Source organism: Mastomys coucha, unplaced genomic scaffold (assembly GCF_008632895.1).
Source record: "Mastomys coucha isolate ucsf_1 unplaced genomic scaffold, UCSF_Mcou_1 pScaffold22, whole genome shotgun sequence".
NCBI lineage: Eukaryota > Metazoa > Chordata > Mammalia > Rodentia > Muridae > Mastomys > Mastomys coucha.
In genome coordinates, this window is record NW_022196905.1 from 20810879 (window position 1) to 20829041 (window position 18163).

The window sequence follows — 18163 nt, forward strand, 5'->3', positions numbered from 1 at the left end:
AGGGACAGAGGGAAGGAGGGAGGGAGGGAGGGAAGGAGGAAGGAAGGAAGGAGGGAAGAGAGAGAGGGAGGGAAGGGAGGAAGGGAGGGAGGGAGGGAGGGAGGAAGGGAGGAAGGAAGGAAGGAAGGGAAGGAGGGAAGGAGGAAGGAAGGAAGGGAAGAAGGAAGGGAGGAAGGAAGGAAGTGGTAAGGAGGTAGGGAGGTAATGAATGCCCTTAATCCCCAGGGAGGGCACTAGAACTAAAGACTAGAAAAAGTCATAGACTAAATAACATACCCATGCCTGAACCCCTGATGGTCCACTGGGTTTTACAAGCTCACATATCTCTCAGTGTCAAGTCTAGAGCATACTCTCCTAAGACAGAGATCCCTCTGTCCTATTATTTATTCACAAATTTAAAAGGTAATGTCTATATGCCATTTCTTCAGACTGCATTTTTTCAAAAGATCCCCATTTACATATAAAAGAGCCAAATATGACTCACCCAAAAGAAAGTCAATGAAATGATTCCTACTGATATTCTGCTATACATGTAGATTGGTGTCTTGTCTATTCATTATCAGAGAAACTTCCTCTGGCACCAAAGAGAGCAGAGGCAGAGACCCACAGCCAGGAGAGATCTCCATCAGGTCTCTCCCCTCAGAGCTTGGGGAATCCCGTGAAGGAAGGGGAGGAAAGATTGTCAGAGTCAGAGGGAATGGAAGACACTGGAAGAATATGGCCCACTGATTCAATTAAACAGGGTTCACAGGGACTGAAGTGTCAAACATAGGGCCTTGAGGGTCTATACCTGGTCCTCTGTGTGTATGGCTATTAGCTTGGTGGTTTTGTGAGACTTCTGAAAGTGGGCGTAGGTATGTCTCTGGCTCTTTTTGCCTGATCTTAAGATTCTTTTACTCCTATTAGGTTGCCTTGTCCTGCCTCAATAGCAGGGCTTTAGCCTTACTTTATAGTATCTTGTTTTTTCATGTTTGGTTGTTGTCTCTTGGAGGCCTGCTCTTTTCTGAAAGGAAATGGGGAAGGAGTAGATCTGAGGAAAGGGTTCGTTGAAGAGAGCTATAAGGAGTATAAGGAGGGGAAACTGGTCAGGATATATCAGATGAGAGAGAAGTCTATTTTCAATAAAAATCTTATATGATATTCTCTTGTAGATCTGCCTTGTGCTAATTTGGTTCCTAGATTCAGTCAGAGTCCACTGAGAAGAGATACACTGAGATGTGCCTTGCTGCAATGCAGTTGAGGCCAAATACTCAGCCATACAAGGACCCAGTATGACAGAAGAGATGCTGATGACTAAATAACAAAGAGAAAAAAATTTTTTTGAGAAAAAAAATTTTTTTGAGAAAAAAATTGAGACACTATCCAGATGGGAAATAAATCAAATTATATTTCTACTATAAAATGATTCTCATATAAACTCCTTATAAATTAAATACATTAAAATGATGAATCTTTGGAAAGACTTTATGAATTCAAAAAAGGAAGAATTGGTCAGGGTTCAAAAAGTCACAAATAAATTAGGGGAACAAAACCTGACTCCACTATAGCTACAAATTTCTATATACATACTATTATAAACATAAGGAACTGGAAAAGAATACTGAAAACAAAATCTAGACAAGGTTCACTACAGGAACATATATTAAGAATTTTTATTTCAGCTGATAAGTAGTAGTACACATCTTTAATCCCAGTATTTGGGAGGCAGAGGCAAGCAGATCTCTAAGTTCGATGCCAGCCTACACAGGGAAATTCTGTCTCAAAAAAAAAAATCGATAACAACAAAAACAAATAATTTCTATTTCAATTAATAGCCAAAATTAATAACATCATTTACAATAGAACAAAGATCTTTCAGGCAAATAGTGAATGAAGTTCAAACAATAATAAGATCCCATGTCAATCAACATGTACCATTAATTGGGCCAAAAATTTGTGGCTAGCTAAGTTAGGCATAGGGGAGAACCTAGTACTGCTGTTCTGCTAAATGGACATGGTGCATCTTTCTCCATAGAATTAGTATGAACACATAGATAACAAACTAGATGTAAATACACAGCTATTTAAGCATGCTTAAATTAAAATGGTAAGCATGATGCACCTTGACAGATTTTAAGATTGAGGAAAATGTCTTGTTATGGCTGCAAGGGTTGAGCTCCAGCCACTGATGCTGGGAGACTTTGTTACTCCTTTGGGGAAATGGTAAGCAGACAATGAGTATAGAAGAAAACAGACAAATGACAAATTCTGGTTCATACCCTTGAGGAGTCCTGATGATGGCATATCCTGAACTTGGTGGAGTTTCGCCATTCAGAATTTTGAATGTTGTGCTCTTCCCGGCACCATTAACCCCAAGGAGTCCGAAGCACTAAGAATAAAAAGTAAAGTTAGATGCAAAGTGTGAAGTGCAATCAAATGTTATATTGGAAATGCCATCTGCTTTGATAGTATGTCTAAGTTTCTGATGTGTGATGTTGGCGTACTGAGAAACCATGCTATTGTGTAAAATGTATTTTATATTTTGAATGCTAATATGACACTTGCACGTGAGAAATCAGTATTAATTTAACAAAAGATAAATTTGGGTATATAAAACTTAACAGAATAATTACTAAGTAACAATAATACCAATTATGCAAGATTAGATAGACAGACAGACATGTCTATATAGATAGATAGCAAGTGAGATATGTGTTTGTAAACAATAGATACACATACGCACACAGGGAAGTGGGTGGAAACAAAATTAAATAAAGTATAAGCAGAAAAAATTGACACAAAGATGATAATTAACAGAAGATAATATATGAGTAGATGATGGATAGATAAATAAGTAGGTGGATAAGATAGATGGATGATAGATCTTGCTGGGAGCTACATGCCTTCATTTCTCCATTGAAGAGGTTGTAAATCTACTTCTTATACAGAGCCTAAGAAAATCCTCATATTAACTAAGGAAACAACCTCCAGTTTTACACTTCGACAGTTGCCTGATTTCTTTCTTCAATCTTGTCTTAAAATCTATGTGAAAATGGCTTTCTCACCCCATTCTCTAGACCTGGTATCTGTTTTGTACCTCTTAATACAATATCCTTGAGCATCTTTCTTGAACCACAGATCTTCTCAGACCCATTTTCTGATGTCTGAGTGCTAATATCTACTGTCACCAGCTGGCTTGCTCAATATTACAATGGCTGCGTCTGCATTTTGCCTTCATGCAACCTTTCACTTGCTTCCATTCTGTGCCTCTAGACACTGCCAATACCCTGAATCACCATGTGCCTCAGTCACCGTGTTTCTTCCACATCACTGAAGCTTCCACCCAGCCAATGTAGGGGTCTATCTCATTCAGACCTTCCACCTGTCAGATTGTGTCACTGTTATCAGGCCTACTACACAGAGTTGTAAGATGCCCTATCTTCTTACGCAGACCACCTCTATGCTTCAGAGGCCAGGCTAATCCTGCCTTTCTGGTTAACAATCTTTCATACTCCTGCTATTGCACCTGCTGTACTGCACTGCTATAATCACTCCAGGACTTTCTTACCCTTGTCTAGATATGGAAAACTGTATCTCCTTATGATTTTCTAGTTTCCAAGCAGTTCATTGATTCTTAAAGGGACAGAAATATACATCTCAGGTATCTTTATTTTCTTCACAAGTTCTTCCAAGGTACTTCCCATCTAGACAATCAAATGTGCTGCTCATAAAATTCTAAAAAAGAGAGCATCCTACAGCTTGGATCTTGAAAGTTCTGAGAGACCCATGTGCTAAAGTTGTAGTCAGTGGACTTGGAATTACATAGGAGGTGTGTGTAGTTGACTATTTTTTTTGCTCAATAATATTAAGCTATTGCAGCATATTGAAACTTGGTTCTTCCCTTTTCTGTCTTGTTAGCATCTGGACATGACCTGGGCAGCTTCCCCAGTGTACCTTTTTCTACTGATGCAGTAGGCCATCAGAGGCCAGAGACAATGGAAACACAACTGTGATCTTAGCTGATTCTGCAGTTGATTTTAACACTTATAACAAATAGTCCAAATGGAACCTCAAGTATAAGAGGCTTCATGCCTACTTCCAAGGTTTTGTTTCTTTCTTTTGCTATTATTTATTTATTTATTTATTTATTTATTTTGCTTAAAACAGCCCTGGATAGTGAGGAAATTAATATTGATTTAAATGTATTTAATTTTAATTCAAGATTTAATAAGGTAAGATTACAGAGCTAGCTAGAAAAAAATGAATAGAAACAATAACTAGAAAACAATCCTTAATATTTTGTCCAGTTGGTCTAGAAATCATGGTTTCAACCTAGGTCATTCCTAGATCGCTTTAGATGGGTCTTTAGGCCTAGATGTACCCCAGGGTATTCATATCTGGGTTATCTACTTAGCCAGAGAGCATGACTGGTGACTGACAATGAGAGAGTCAGATAGCCACTGGGTTTCTTCAGGGCCTGAACCACTCAGTGCCAGGTGTGTCTGTATTTCTAACAGCTAATTAAAGGTAATCATTTGCAGGATTGATTTACCTTTACATATTGAGTCCAAATAAGAGTCAGCTTATACGCCTTCTGTCAGTTCTGATTAAAGGTTTCTCCAGAACTGCTGTGGTATGTACATTTTTTTAACCCTGCAGAATAACATTCTTCTAGAGTAGCAGTTCTCAATCTGTGGGTTGTGACCCTTCTGAAGGTCACACATCAGCATCCTGTATACCACATATTTACATTATGATTTGCAGCAGTAATAAAACTATAGTTACGAAGTAGTAATGAAATAATTTTATGGTTTGTGGTTACCATAACATAAAGAACTTTATAAAAGGGTTACACACTAGAAAGGTTGAGAACCACTCTTCTAGATGAACTCAAAGCAAGTTGTAGGCCAAGAGAATGGAAAAAGTGAGTTGTTGCATCTTTAACTAAATTTTAAAAATATTTGTACTCAATAAAAGTCATTCTAAAAGTTAAACCATTCTTAAAAGTCCCCAATTACATAAACTTTAAAGAATCATGAAAGAAATAAAATTTGAATCAATTGGAAAATTTTTGCTATGCGGAGACTCTGTCTCCAACTTTGACTCTGTGACATTGTGGGAGTCTCTGGACCATGGAGGCTGCTTTTTGCTGTTATTTCAGATATTCTGAAGCTAGCTCAAATAGAATTACAACTAGAGTTCATGGGTCCACAAGGAAAGAGCATGCAGCTGTGTTACCTCGCCTCGTGGTATGCCCAGACTAATGCCATGCACAGCCGCAGTCTTCCCCCTGAAAACACTTCTGTAACTTTTACTGAGGTTGCACAACACCAGCATGTCTCCTCCAGTTTTTCCTTCAAGCACCCTCATTTGCTCCTTTTCAACATCTATGTCCTTAGCAGGCTTGACTGTGTCCTGCAAGACAGAGTAGCCCCTGGGAAGATAAAGGCAGAGTTAATTAATTCCCAGCAGGGACAGTTCTGAAATGGTGCCCAAGTGACACTTATGAAGACAGAAGGCAGAGCCCTCAGACATTAGCAGCATCTGCTGTCAGAGCATCTTACCTGCATCATCCTGACTATCAGGGAAGTCAACTTTCCCACACACGATATCCACCTGTTACCAGACACTCAGAGAGAAGTCAACACTAGAGACAGTTCTTAATCTGGAGAATAATAAAGTCATGGCAGATGTTTTGATAGGTGCAAAAAATATATTGATTAAATTATTATAAAAATATCAGTGTACATAGGTATTTTGTTTAAAAAACCAGTACACCAATACTAAGCTTATAGTAGACACTAGATTTCACAAAGGCTTTTGCATATATTATATATAATATTCAACAGATGTTTGCCAAATAAGCATAAATCTAAAATCTAATCATATCTAACTGTTTGCTCTCAATATGGACTATTAGGTCCTAATTAGAATTTTTATCTAGGTATTTTTAGATTTCAAGTAAATTTTCATTTCTACAGCAAACTGTAATGTGCCTACATTTTAATGATTCAGTACAAACCAAGCACAGTGTCCATGTCATACTTCCTTATTCTCCATGTGCTACGTTGTTGTAAACCATAGTAATCATCTATTCATAGGGAGGGAAGCATTTTTCAAAATATCTTTTACAATTCTCAAGTTATTTCAAAACAAAAGAGTTTACTGGCCAAGAGAAAATATTCACTGCCAGTACTCAGTCAGCCCAATGACTTATTCTTTGTAATTTTTCCATGTCTGAAATCACCATTTTACAAAACTATAATCCACTGCATATATAATACAGATAAAAGAAGAAGGGGCTGATGTCACTTACATAATATTTGAAGACATATGAAATGAATCAAAGGAGATAAAAATCAGAGGCTTATTGTGTGGAGTAGAAAGTAAGGTAGGCACAGAAAACATGGGAAGTATTCAATTTAACAATCTAAGAGACAATTAGTAAGTTAATTCATTTCATGAAACTCTATCTACTAATACCTTTTGGCTTGAGGACTATTTGTTTTTATTGTATAAGGCCCATCATCTGGTGGTCCTTCTGTTGATATTTAAGAGGTCTGCCTTCACAATTCCTATCCTCTCCCAATGAAAACTGCCTGGAAATTTTTGTTTGTCTAAAGTGAGCAACTCAGGACTTCAGGGAGAGATTGGGTACCACATTCTTCAACTCTTCTCCTCACTCTGATGGGTGAAGGACAAGGGAAAACTTGTTGGGTAACATCCAAACAAACTAACTTCCTAATCTTCCACCTCTACTCAGCCATTCAACAATCACAGTGCAACAGAAGAAAGATCCAGGTAGTGTGTCCAGTAGACACAGTAGGGTTGCCCTCATAACTTATCACAGCTGATATCTGGACCATATAGTTGCTCTAACTCCACCTGCTTATGGGATCAGAGTTTCCATAAGTCAAGCTCCAGACTGCAGTAAAGAGAGGCAACCCTCATCCCATCCTACCCACCACACAGAAACATCTATGTGGGTTGGTGTCAGGTCAGGGCTCTGTCCAAATGGAGAGCTGTCATCTTTAGGTAGCAGGGAAATGCAGGTGGAAGCCAGTTCAACTTAGAGGAGCCCAGTGACGTGGGTTTCACACTAGTTCCCAGCCATATGCTGGTAAAACATTTCAGGTGAAAGGGCTTTCCACGAGGGGACAGGCTCTTCCCATTCTTCGACTTTTAGCTTGCAATGTTATAATTTTCCCTATAAGGGATTTATTGAAAACCTTGGCTATTCATATTCAGCACTGATTACTGACTGGGTTCTATTTAGATTTCAATAATAAATTAAATGGAGTACAATTGCTGTGACAGTGAATCATAAGGGAGCAGAAAGGTAGATAATTTCTCTGATCCTTGCCCTTTGCATCAATATAACATAACACAGATGACTATTTGCTGTGGGTATCAAAGACATTGTTCTAAAGCAGAGCCCAACTAATATCCTCTAAAGTAATGCAAAAACTTTGTTCATTGAAGAACATTCCTTTGATACTGTTGGAGGACTGAGAAGCCTGGAAGCTGCCAAAGGGATTCTCCATTGAGTGTTTTAAACAGACTGAAGTATTAAAGATTATCAAAGAAGCAATTATATTTAAAAGGTGCCCAGAATTCTACTCCAGAGTCAGTCAGCTCTGGGAAATTCACAAATTCCAGAATGACCATGGCCAAAGTCAGAAGAGTTTGGGGATTTGTATTCAAAATGGTTCTCTACTTTAGCAGCCTTGGTGTATTAAAAAAAAATCATGAAATGAATGGAGCTTTATATCTGCAACAGATTCTTCAGTAATAAGGTGGTAATAGATTTGCCATAAAGAATCCCTGCTCTGAGAGACTGTCTCGGGAAAACATAAAGGTATAATTAGAGAGGTGATGGTGGAGGAGAATCTCTGTCTGAAGCAGGAATCAGAGGACCATAGTCAAAGGGAGGATTGATATGTTAAGTGGTAGAGTTGGGGAGAAGCAGTAGTGTAGACCCTGCACATGAAAACACAATTCCTTGTAAATTTCAAATGCATTTTTAAGTATTTATTTATTTATTTATTTTATCTAAGTGGGTGTTTTGTGTGCGTGTATGTCTGTACATCATGTGTGTGCCTTGTATGCTGAAAGGCCAGAAGAGGGCATCGGATCTTCCAGAACTAGAGTTACGAATGATTGTGATCTACTGTGTAGGTGGAGAGAATCAACCAGGGTCTACTGGAAGAGCAGGAGTGCTCTTAACCACTGAATTTTATCTGACAAAGTTTTAGAATCTTTGTAAAACTACCTTAAATAACCTCTGTGTGTGTGTGTGTGTGTGTGTGTGTGTGTGTGTGTGTGCAATCACCCAGGTATATCTGTATATCTATACATACTATACCATTCTCAGCATCTTCACTTGACAAAGATAAAAAGACTGCACTTGGCAATGGCATATGGTATATGCACTTGAGTCCCAAATCTTCTAGGAATTAATGCCATTTAGTTATAGAAACAAATTACTTTATGGTATCAACCAAATTCACTTTTGGTGTTACAAAGTCACTGAAAAATGAGCAGATTTAAAGTGGAAAACAAATAGAGACATCTGAATAACTGAAATGATTATTTTAAAGGTTGGCACCATATCTTTTCAAATTCTTTCCATTTAGTTGGTGACTCATACTTATGCACTAGAAAAAGGAAACATAAGTCTTTAACTTTTTAGAACCATGCAACCATGCATCATAGTGTCAAGCAGGCACATTTCTTTATCTTAAAAACCCCAGGTGGACTTTTCCTTCACTCTTCACTCAAGAGGCAGAGACAGTAAGCATGAACCCTTCAGTACATACCTTGACCATCTTAGAAGGTCTCCATGTAACAGAATCCTCAAGAGGAGAAGAAATGTGCCCTGCAAGGTCAACTCCACGAAGATCCAGCCCAAAAAATTCATCTCAAAGGGACTCACATAAGAATCAATGCCAAAGTTGTGAGTCAGATCATACTTTATCTGATTATAACAGAGTTCTATAAGCCCTTGACCCAGGCAGAACTGAGGAAAAATAGTAAAAACCCACTTGAGGACATTGTAGATTTTCTGCAAATTCTGCACAGTGAAAGGGAGAAAAAAGATGAAATTAAAAGCTATTCTTTCCTTATAACATAAACCAATAAAATGAATGTTCTATTGCTGTTGTCTTTGGTTGGGATTGCGTATCTGGTCTTCCCTATCCTGGTTACTCAGAGACACTCTCAGACAGCCATGGAGCCAGAGAGGATTACTCCTGAGATCATATATTATGTGTTTCTTACTAGGTTTTGCTTGACGGAATCCCTTCCTCTTCTCCCTTTTGAAGTGGGAATGTATGTCCTATACCTGTCCATATATTTGATTATACCAGCTCACAGCTAGAGAGAAGTTAGGATGGAACATAATTTTGAGTTTCACCCACATCTGAATCTGATGAAATTTATAGACTAGATGCTTTAGAATTGGAGCCACTATAAGTAAAATATTTTGGAACTACTGTGATTTCCACCTGAGAAAGTCATGAGTCTTGAGCACTCAGGGCCAGAATGTTATGGGTGAAATATCTGTACTATCCCCAAGATACATGTTGACTTTTTATCCCCAATATAGTAGCTTAGAAATCCAGGCCTTTTGAAGGTAGTTTTGGGTGTATGAAGCCAAAGGAAGAATCTCTATAATGAAATTAGTGTCTGTATGGGAACGGAAAGACCCACTGACCATCTCTCTCACTTTTTAACTGTGTCAATACAAAAAAATGGCAACTGCCTATGAATTTGTAACAAGACTCTCAGAAAAAACTGTATCTAAACCTACATTGATCTATACCTGTGTCAATTAGCATGCCACCCAAAAGGATTTCTGTTACTAGTGATAGTCTGAGATAGTTTTGAACATAAGGACTGAGCGTTAATGGCATGATATGGTGACATCAATGTTTCTATAACTCATTTTAAGGAAGCCGCACTGATTTTTACACATCTATTAACAAAGATTATGTAATATGTGAATGTTGAATTAATATAAATATAAACTGACTCATGGATTGGCAAATCAGTTGTTTGATTTGGGAAGAGTGGTGACTAAGGCATATTAATTAATACATAGCGAAATAGAAACTATAATCTGAAACCCTCTAACATTTTCATACTTGAAGCAGAAATTTTCATCTGTGGGAGAGAGATATGTGCCTAGCCTTGCCTCCCAACTCAATACACATCATTTTCTAGCAGTATGTTGGCAACAAGAAGAGAATGATATTGGCACTACAGTTTGTATATACAGTGGTTAACACTGACTGTACTAGCTTAGGACCTGAGAGCCCAGTTGCCATTCTTGATACATTTCATTAGTTTTACAAGTTCATAATGCTTTCTAACATGATGATGAACACTTGATATCAATTAGAATGAATATTTAAATATTGTTAAATGGCTTTAGCAAACAGTCTCAAGACAAGGAGCAAGGGAAAGAGAAGATTAAAGCAAATTCAGTCAAATGTCCTCCATTCCTAAATGCTGAGTGACTTGAATAATTTTCTTCCAGGAAATATCCATTGCCTGTTGAATCTTTAAGGTGAGCAGTGCTGTTTATCACTGCAGATAACACAGCCTTTTCATCCAGCATGGGATTAGACTTCTGTGGATGAAAGCATTCCTGGCTGCTTCCTCTTTAGTTCCAAGGTTTCACCTGTCCCTTCCTTTTGAGTTAGCTTTCCCTTCTGTTATCTAGCTCTCACAGAGCTGACCTGGCTTTGGGTTTCTCCCAGCTGTATCTGTATTGAATCTACTTTCCTCCTCACCACAGTTTACAGCATCTTCAATAAACCATGTCACATTAGAAATCGATAGGGTAGAGCAAAGCCTCTATGTCTCTTCTGCTGATTTCAATATTCTCCTCAAGTTAAAGCCAATCAATTGTTCGGCAAGCTGTCTATTTTAAGGCTCAGAATATTAATACAGATTAGTGTCAAACTCAATCTGTAAAAAAAAAAATCACTGAAATAGATCATTCCCTCATTGAATGCAAAATGGATATTTACATACTTCATTGCTTCTACACAAACATGAAGCACAATAATAAGAGATAATATTGGCCATCATTCAAGAGTGTATCAAGTCTGGAGCCCAGCCATAAGGAGTGATACTGTCCCGATGGAGCAGGCCTCAGTCCCTCTATCACTGGAAATGGGAATATCAGCATATCCTTCGACTGGGAGCACTATAGGCCTCCCAAGTTAAAATGTCAGACTGTGGCTCAGACACCTGAGGACTACTGAGCCATAAGATAGTATGAGAACATAAAGAGTCTTAGGAATGTAATGCACCCAGAGGTGAGAATAAAAATCAGAAAAAGAATGGACATAAATATAAAAGGGCAAAGGCTGAAGCCTATTTTCACAAATTATACTAGCCATGATGAGTGACTGGCAGATGCTTTAAAGCAGAAGACAATAGTGAAGACAGTTTCATTAAGAAGCCAATGTAGAGGGAATCAATGGGATGTGTCTACAGAAGGGATTTCAGCGGACCCTAATGCCTGCTAGGCCTTTCACTCACAGGGAAAACCACTCCCTGTTGAACAGCCCATGCCCAGGGCATCGTTTTTCTTCTAATACGTGGAAAGACTCTGTATTAAGTTACACACATCCAAGGGAAGACAAAGGAGTTTCAGACATGATTCTTCAGGCATATCATCATGTGAGTATGGACAAGGCTGTGGCCCAGCTTACTTAAGATTTTATGCCAGGATACAGTGGCACTTTGGCAAGACATACTTTACTGTGGTCTTTCCTCTGCCACCAATAAGTCAACATCTGAGGATCCCTGAGAAGGACTTTGGGAATGAAACAGTGAATCCCTTTGTGGGACTGCTCTGACTCATGCAGCAGCCCTTAAAACATCGCAGAAATGTTTGCAATCAATCACTCTCCCTAAAGGCTTGGTTCCCAGATGATGGCACTATTTTCAACAATTCTGTAAACTTGAGCATGAAGACTCTGAGTAGAGAGAGAACACTGAAAGCAGACCTCTGAAAAGTATACCTAGTTCCTAGGCTCTTCCTTGCACTCACTAGGAGGTGAACATCCTCCTCCTACACATGGTCTTGCCAGGCCCTAATTAAAAGTGAAAGTCCTCTTAACTGTGAGCCAAAATAAATCCTTCTCCCTTTACATTGTATGAGTCAGCTTTTTTGTCACAGTGGTAACAGAGTTCAATAGTGGACATCTGCACTCTCCTGTCTCTTGCACCTTTGGAAATGAGCCACTGGCATTGAATCACCTGAGCTTTGGAAATGATGGCCAAGAGCCGGGGCATGGTGGTCATCAACATGGTGCACAAGCCAAAGATGAAGTTCAAGGAGATGTAGGAGATGAAGGCCACATCTGAACTGGAAAAGATTCTGGATATCAGATACATCCATGGAATCATGGCATATCTAAAAAACAGAAGGAAAATTATTTTTACTTTCCTGAAACATTTCTTTGTATCACAACTGAAGTACAAATGCAATTATATTAGAATGGTGAGTTTTCCTCATACATATATATATATTATACAATAATATATATATATATATATATATATTAGTCTAAAAAAAATACTTTTTCTGGGGCCTGCAACGATCCTGCAAGGTAAAAGCAAAATATCATGAGGTCTGGGATTTCCACTGAACTTTGTCCACTTCTCCTAGTATGGCATCCTATGCATTTCAAGCCTATTGCAGGAATGATGCCCACTGATTATAATGGGAATTGGGATATTCCAAGAATATAACAATAGTCAGAGCTCTTTTTCACAAAGGACATAAGCATAAGCCATGAACGCTTCACTTCTACAATCTCATTCATTCTAGGGACTGTGTTGTCACTTCTACTATGTCCCCTATCCTCCTCCCATGGCCCAACCACCTGGAAGATAACATTAGCATCTGTCACTCTCAGTCAGAGTATCCATAATCAGGTTGACACCTTGATTAATCCTCTGCTACAGGTCTGTAGGTAAAGCTGGTCATGAAGCTGCATCTGAGTGGGTCCAAGGCTGGGTAGCAAGGAGCACTGCTAAATATTGAGCCTTATCAGTGGTCACAAGATCCCAGAAGCTACTCCAACACCCCCACAACCAAACCTCGGCTTCCATCTTTCCTGTTTTACTGCCTAGAACCAGCCTTCCATCCAAGGTCAAGTTCCCTCAGCTTTCTTTTGTGAAAGTAAAATGCAGTCAACTTAATGTACCTCATCGAAGGATTCTTGTACTTGGAACAACATTTCCAAGCACAAGCAGAGAAGATACCTACTCAAAAGCATAGGCTTTTGGAAAAGACTCATCTATTCTGAGCCCAAACATGTACCCTCCATACCCAAACAAGACCTGTCAATATTTCCTGTGGTGACTGTTTAACTTGAGATATTCGAGTACCTTTTAAAAGTCTGAGTATTCCCTAACACATTAACTTTTTCTGAAAATTATAAGCTTCTAAAACCATGTGGCAGATTTTAGAGCCTTGAGATAGCATTTGGTCATTTATAATCGGTTAGAGAACACCCATGTGTTAAAAGATAAATTCTTCTACTTGAGAAAATGTGTGGGGTATGAGGTACAAAGCCATATAGTATCTCAGAAACTGCAGTCAGTAGTACTCTGGTTCATAACGACTGAAGAATGTGTTGGAGACAAGTGCTTCAAAGCAATTTTCTGAAATAATTGCTATATAAAATAATTAAGTAAAATGAAAATAACTGCCAAAGAGATGAGCCACAACTGACTACTGAGTCCTTTCCTAAATAAAGTATTATCAGGAAGAATCAAATCCCATTCCTAATGCTACATACACTTCCTGCTGTCCTTTCTAGGGCAGAACTCAACTGTTATCCTTCATCATGTAAGGTTGCCTTCAGCAACTGAGAAATAGGCATGGTGACACACATCTATAATTCCAGAGTTCAGGCAGTAAGAAAGGAGGATAGACAGTTCAAGGGCATCCTAGTCCATGAAGAGGACAAAATGAAGGCAACAAATGAGGAGGAAGAAGACAAATTATTCCTACGACTGAAACACATATAAGCAATAGTAGAAGCTTTCATGTCAAATTTTAGGCCTGTTTTTAATTTCTATCAAATTAATTTTTAGAGTAAGAAAGTGTGTGTGTGTGTGTGTGTGTGTGTGTGTGTGTATGTGTGTGGTGTTAAAACTATTAGTTCATCAAATTTCTGAAACTAACAAAAATTATTTTTATTTTATACAGGTGTATCATTAATAGGTTAAGATAACGATCCTAGTATACTTAAACAGAACTACAGGAGACCCAGCCTTTCTTTGTTCCTTGGCATCCAGGCATATCTCTCTCTCTCTCTCTCTCTCTCTCTCTCTCTCTCTCTCTCTCTCTCTCTCTCTCTCTCTCTCTCTCTCTCTCTCTCTCTCTCTCTCTCTATCTCTCTCTCTCTCTCTCTCTCTCTACCTCTCTCTCTCTCTCTCTCTCCCTCTCCCTCTCCCTCTCCCTCTCCCTCTCTCTCTCTCATGCATGCATGCTCTCTCTCTCTCTGTTAAACTTCAAAATGTGGGAGCCAGAGGAACCCGGGGGAGTGTGTGGAACCCCTCATGGAGTATCTGATGGGGTTGGCTGGAATGGCACAAAACAGATGCTCATCTGTTTTGATTAGCATCTCCATGTTCGTATTGTGGTCTCTCAACGCCTTCCCCTCCCACTGTCAACCTGGACACCCTGAGCTATACTTGAGCAATTAATTACCATATTTTCCATGGTCTCTACTCCACTGGGGAATGAATAGAGTCTTTGTATAAGGTCTTCATACTGGGTTATGTCCTTCAAGTATCTGACAAGTAGATCAAAGCATTGTCTTAAGAAAAAAGATTCAGAGACTAAGACATAGTCTTAAATGACACCCCTGGAGATTTCCTTTCCTGAATTAATGAATCTTTGAGCTGATTTTCCACGAGCAATGATTCCATGATTTTTTTAAAGCTGCATTTTCATTATTTCCCTTTCAAACACTTGGTTGAAATTAACATACTGGCAGATCCAGCCCCCACCCCCGCCTTTTCTAAATGTTAAGGGAAAGTTTAAGTTGACTTATAGAGCATAATTTACTTTATATGAAACCTACTGTGGCTTTTAACCATTCTCTACTCTTTTATTAAAATACAACTCATCAGTTTAATGATTGTATAATTCACTGGAGGTCAGAATACAGTTTGCAGGTATTTTGGAATTTACGAGAACATATCGTATTCTCCTGACAACTGCCCCTTCCTTCTGCTGTGTGAATTTCCCTGGGGGACAAACAGGAGTCCATGCTCTTATTGTCACAATCCTTCAGCACTAAACATTTACATTTTTAACATAAGCTGTCTGTCTTTTATTTCATATATTTTTAGTGTCAGTTTCTTGTTTTGTTCTAATTTGTTGGGATATTTGAGAAAAAGTCTTAATATGTGGTCTCATACTGATCTTTCTGACTCTGTGTTCTAACGTTCTGAGTGTTAATATTAAATGTATGTACCATTATGATCAACATTACTTTTTCTCTCTCCACTGTCTCTATCTCTGTCTCTTTCTATATATGTGTCTTCCATAACCTATGTATATCTGCCTCTATTTCTGTCTCTGTCTACCTGTCTCTGAGTCTTTCCCATTCTGTGTCTCTCTATCCCTCCCTATCCCTGGCTCTCTGTCTCTGTCTCTATGTTTCTCTCTCTATCTCGCTGTTTTTGTCTCTTTCTCTGTCTCTCTATGTCTATCTCTGTCTCTACACTCTCTCTATGTCTTTACCCCTCTGTCTCACTTCTACCTCTTCTCTCCTTCTCTTATCTGACAGAGCCTCTTTATGCAGCTCAGACTGACCCAGAGTTCAACTTCTAGTATACTTTACTCTTTTTGATGCTAACCTGCTACCTACCCTGTCAGAGTTTAAATACCCATTTTCCTTGGTAGAAAGTCGGATTATTATGAGCATTTGTGTTTTAACTTTCATAAGACTTGGTTCCTTATCTCTCAGACACCAGTTAATCAATAGATTTATTTCAAGTCTTAAAGTGTCCTTGGGTTTTTGCATTTCCTGGGTGTTGGCTTCTTAGTTTGCACTTGACTTCCTGATACTCACAGGTTCTGGGAAGAAGAAGAGGAGGAGTAGAAAGAGGGAAATGAGGATTAGACGGAGGAAAAGGCATGGGGTGGAGGAGAAGGAAGAGGAGGAGGAAGAAGAGGAGGAGTCACTCTATTCCCCTCATCCAGAGACAGCCTGGAGCATGAAACTAGCTGCTAAGACTAAGGGGTCTTACAGTAGAGATCACAGGTTTCAAACTTATATCTGTAGCTCTACATCAATGATGAAATAAGAACCTTTTAAGTCTTTGGACTCATTATATGTCACAATTGGCATCTCTTGACTCTTTCTCTTTCTGGAATACTGTACTATGAGCCAGCTTATTAGATAGATAAAAAGGAAGGCAGATACAAAGGGAGGTAGATTTTTGAATTCTAGGTCAGCCTGGGACAGAGCTAATGAATTTAGGTCCAGGCATGGTCAGAATGGTAATCTCAGGACAGGATCCCACCCAGGTAAGTTTACTTTTTATTCTTACAAAGACAGGCAGATCTCTGAATTCATTTGCCATGTTTAAAAAAAAATGTGTAATTGCTATCTTCTAAGAATCAAGGGGCTAAGGTCATTGGATGTGATTTGTGAGATAATTAAAAGGGAACCTGGAGTGAATTATTGAATTGATATGTGAATAAAAGACTGGGCTTTTGGCTGAGATAAACTACCCAGAGAGATTTTAGATTTTTTTTTTTTTTTGCAAGAGAGAACTGTCTCAAGCAGAGGGCTATCTGGAAACCTATCTCAGGAAGAACATGGGCCATCAGCTTGAACACATGATTTGACTTTGGGTCATTCTTTTCATTGCTCCCAAATACCCCTTCTTCAAAATCCATCTCCAAGCTGAGGCTGGTCCTCAGCAGGCACATAGGTTTGAATGCTTGGTTCCTGTTAATGAAATTGTTGAAGAGGGAATGGGAGGTATGACCGTGTTGAGTTAGATATGGCCTCACTGGAGGACATGTATCACTCAAGATAGTCTTTGAAGCTAGGGTTCAAGAGCCCATCTCCAGCACTATGCTCACTTGTCTGCTGCCACACTCCCTGCCATGATGATAATGAATTAACCCTCTAAAACCATAACCAAGCCCCCAATTAAATGGTCTATTTTTCATCTTTACATTTTGTTTATTTATTTATTCATTTTTTTCATTCATTCATTTTTTAGATAGAGTCTCTCTACATAGTCATGACTGTCCTGAAACTCAGTATGTAAACCAAACTAGTCTCAAACACACAAAGAAGATCCCCCTGCCTCTACCTCCCAAGGCTAGGATAAAAGGCATGGGCTGCCATGCCTAACATAGCTTTAGTTTATAATTTGCCCCGGTACTGGTATCTCTTCACAGCAATACAACAATAAGGATGTTTATTACCCTTGGGAAATCATGACTATGTAGCTATAGACCTATGGTTCTCCAGAAATCCCTCAAAATGTTTAGTTGTGAACATAGAATTTTCTAGCACAATGTAATCAAGTTAAACATTTTCTAAAAACACATTACATATGATTAAGTTTTGAACCATTTAACTTCATTCAAATTTTGTCATCATTTTTGAAGTCTGGCCCTCTAAAATTCAAACATAATTTTATAGCAAGGCCTATTTTACCCATGCTACAATGAAACACAAGAACACTCTCCTAGTAAATGAGATTAATAAGCTGAAATAAGGTAATAAGATCATGGTACAAACATACAGTCCTTTATATATGAGATTATAACTTTCAAATTGAGTATAGCATCATGTTCCACAACCATTATTTTAGTGAGCACATGATGATCTCTACAGAAAAAGATAATTCTATAAGTAACAATAGTGGCTAAAATTAATGTAATGACTCTGCCAGTTGTCCCTGATGTTGACAGCAATTATCTCATTTAACTTTTAGCAACAAATTTGACATTTTACAGGAAAGAAGCAGTTTATATGGGAATTCATATTAACAAGGCCACAGAGTAAGTGGCATATCAATATTCCTGCAAGAACTGCTTGCCTTGCACCTTTCTGTACTTTCCATCCATTGACTCATATCTGTCTATCCATTCATCTGATGACAGACACACAATTGT

The 18163-nt window shown here is 38.6% G+C and overlaps 1 protein-coding gene across 1 annotated transcript in view; it reads right to left on the bottom strand.

Annotated features, from left to right (window-relative positions):
- Nucleotides 1-18163, bottom strand: part of Abca13 (ATP binding cassette subfamily A member 13) — a 437491-nt gene that overhangs the window by 89945 nt on the left and 329383 nt on the right. Inside the window, exons 52-55 of the mRNA XM_031342061.1 lie at nt 12256-12412; nt 8799-9052; nt 5218-5413; nt 2259-2368 (exon numbers count right to left, since the gene is read on the bottom strand). Of these exons, the coding sequence (XP_031197921.1) occupies nt 2259-2368; nt 5218-5413; nt 8799-9052; nt 12256-12412 (717 nt within the window). The remainder of the gene's footprint in view (nt 1-2258; nt 2369-5217; nt 5414-8798; nt 9053-12255; nt 12413-18163) is intronic.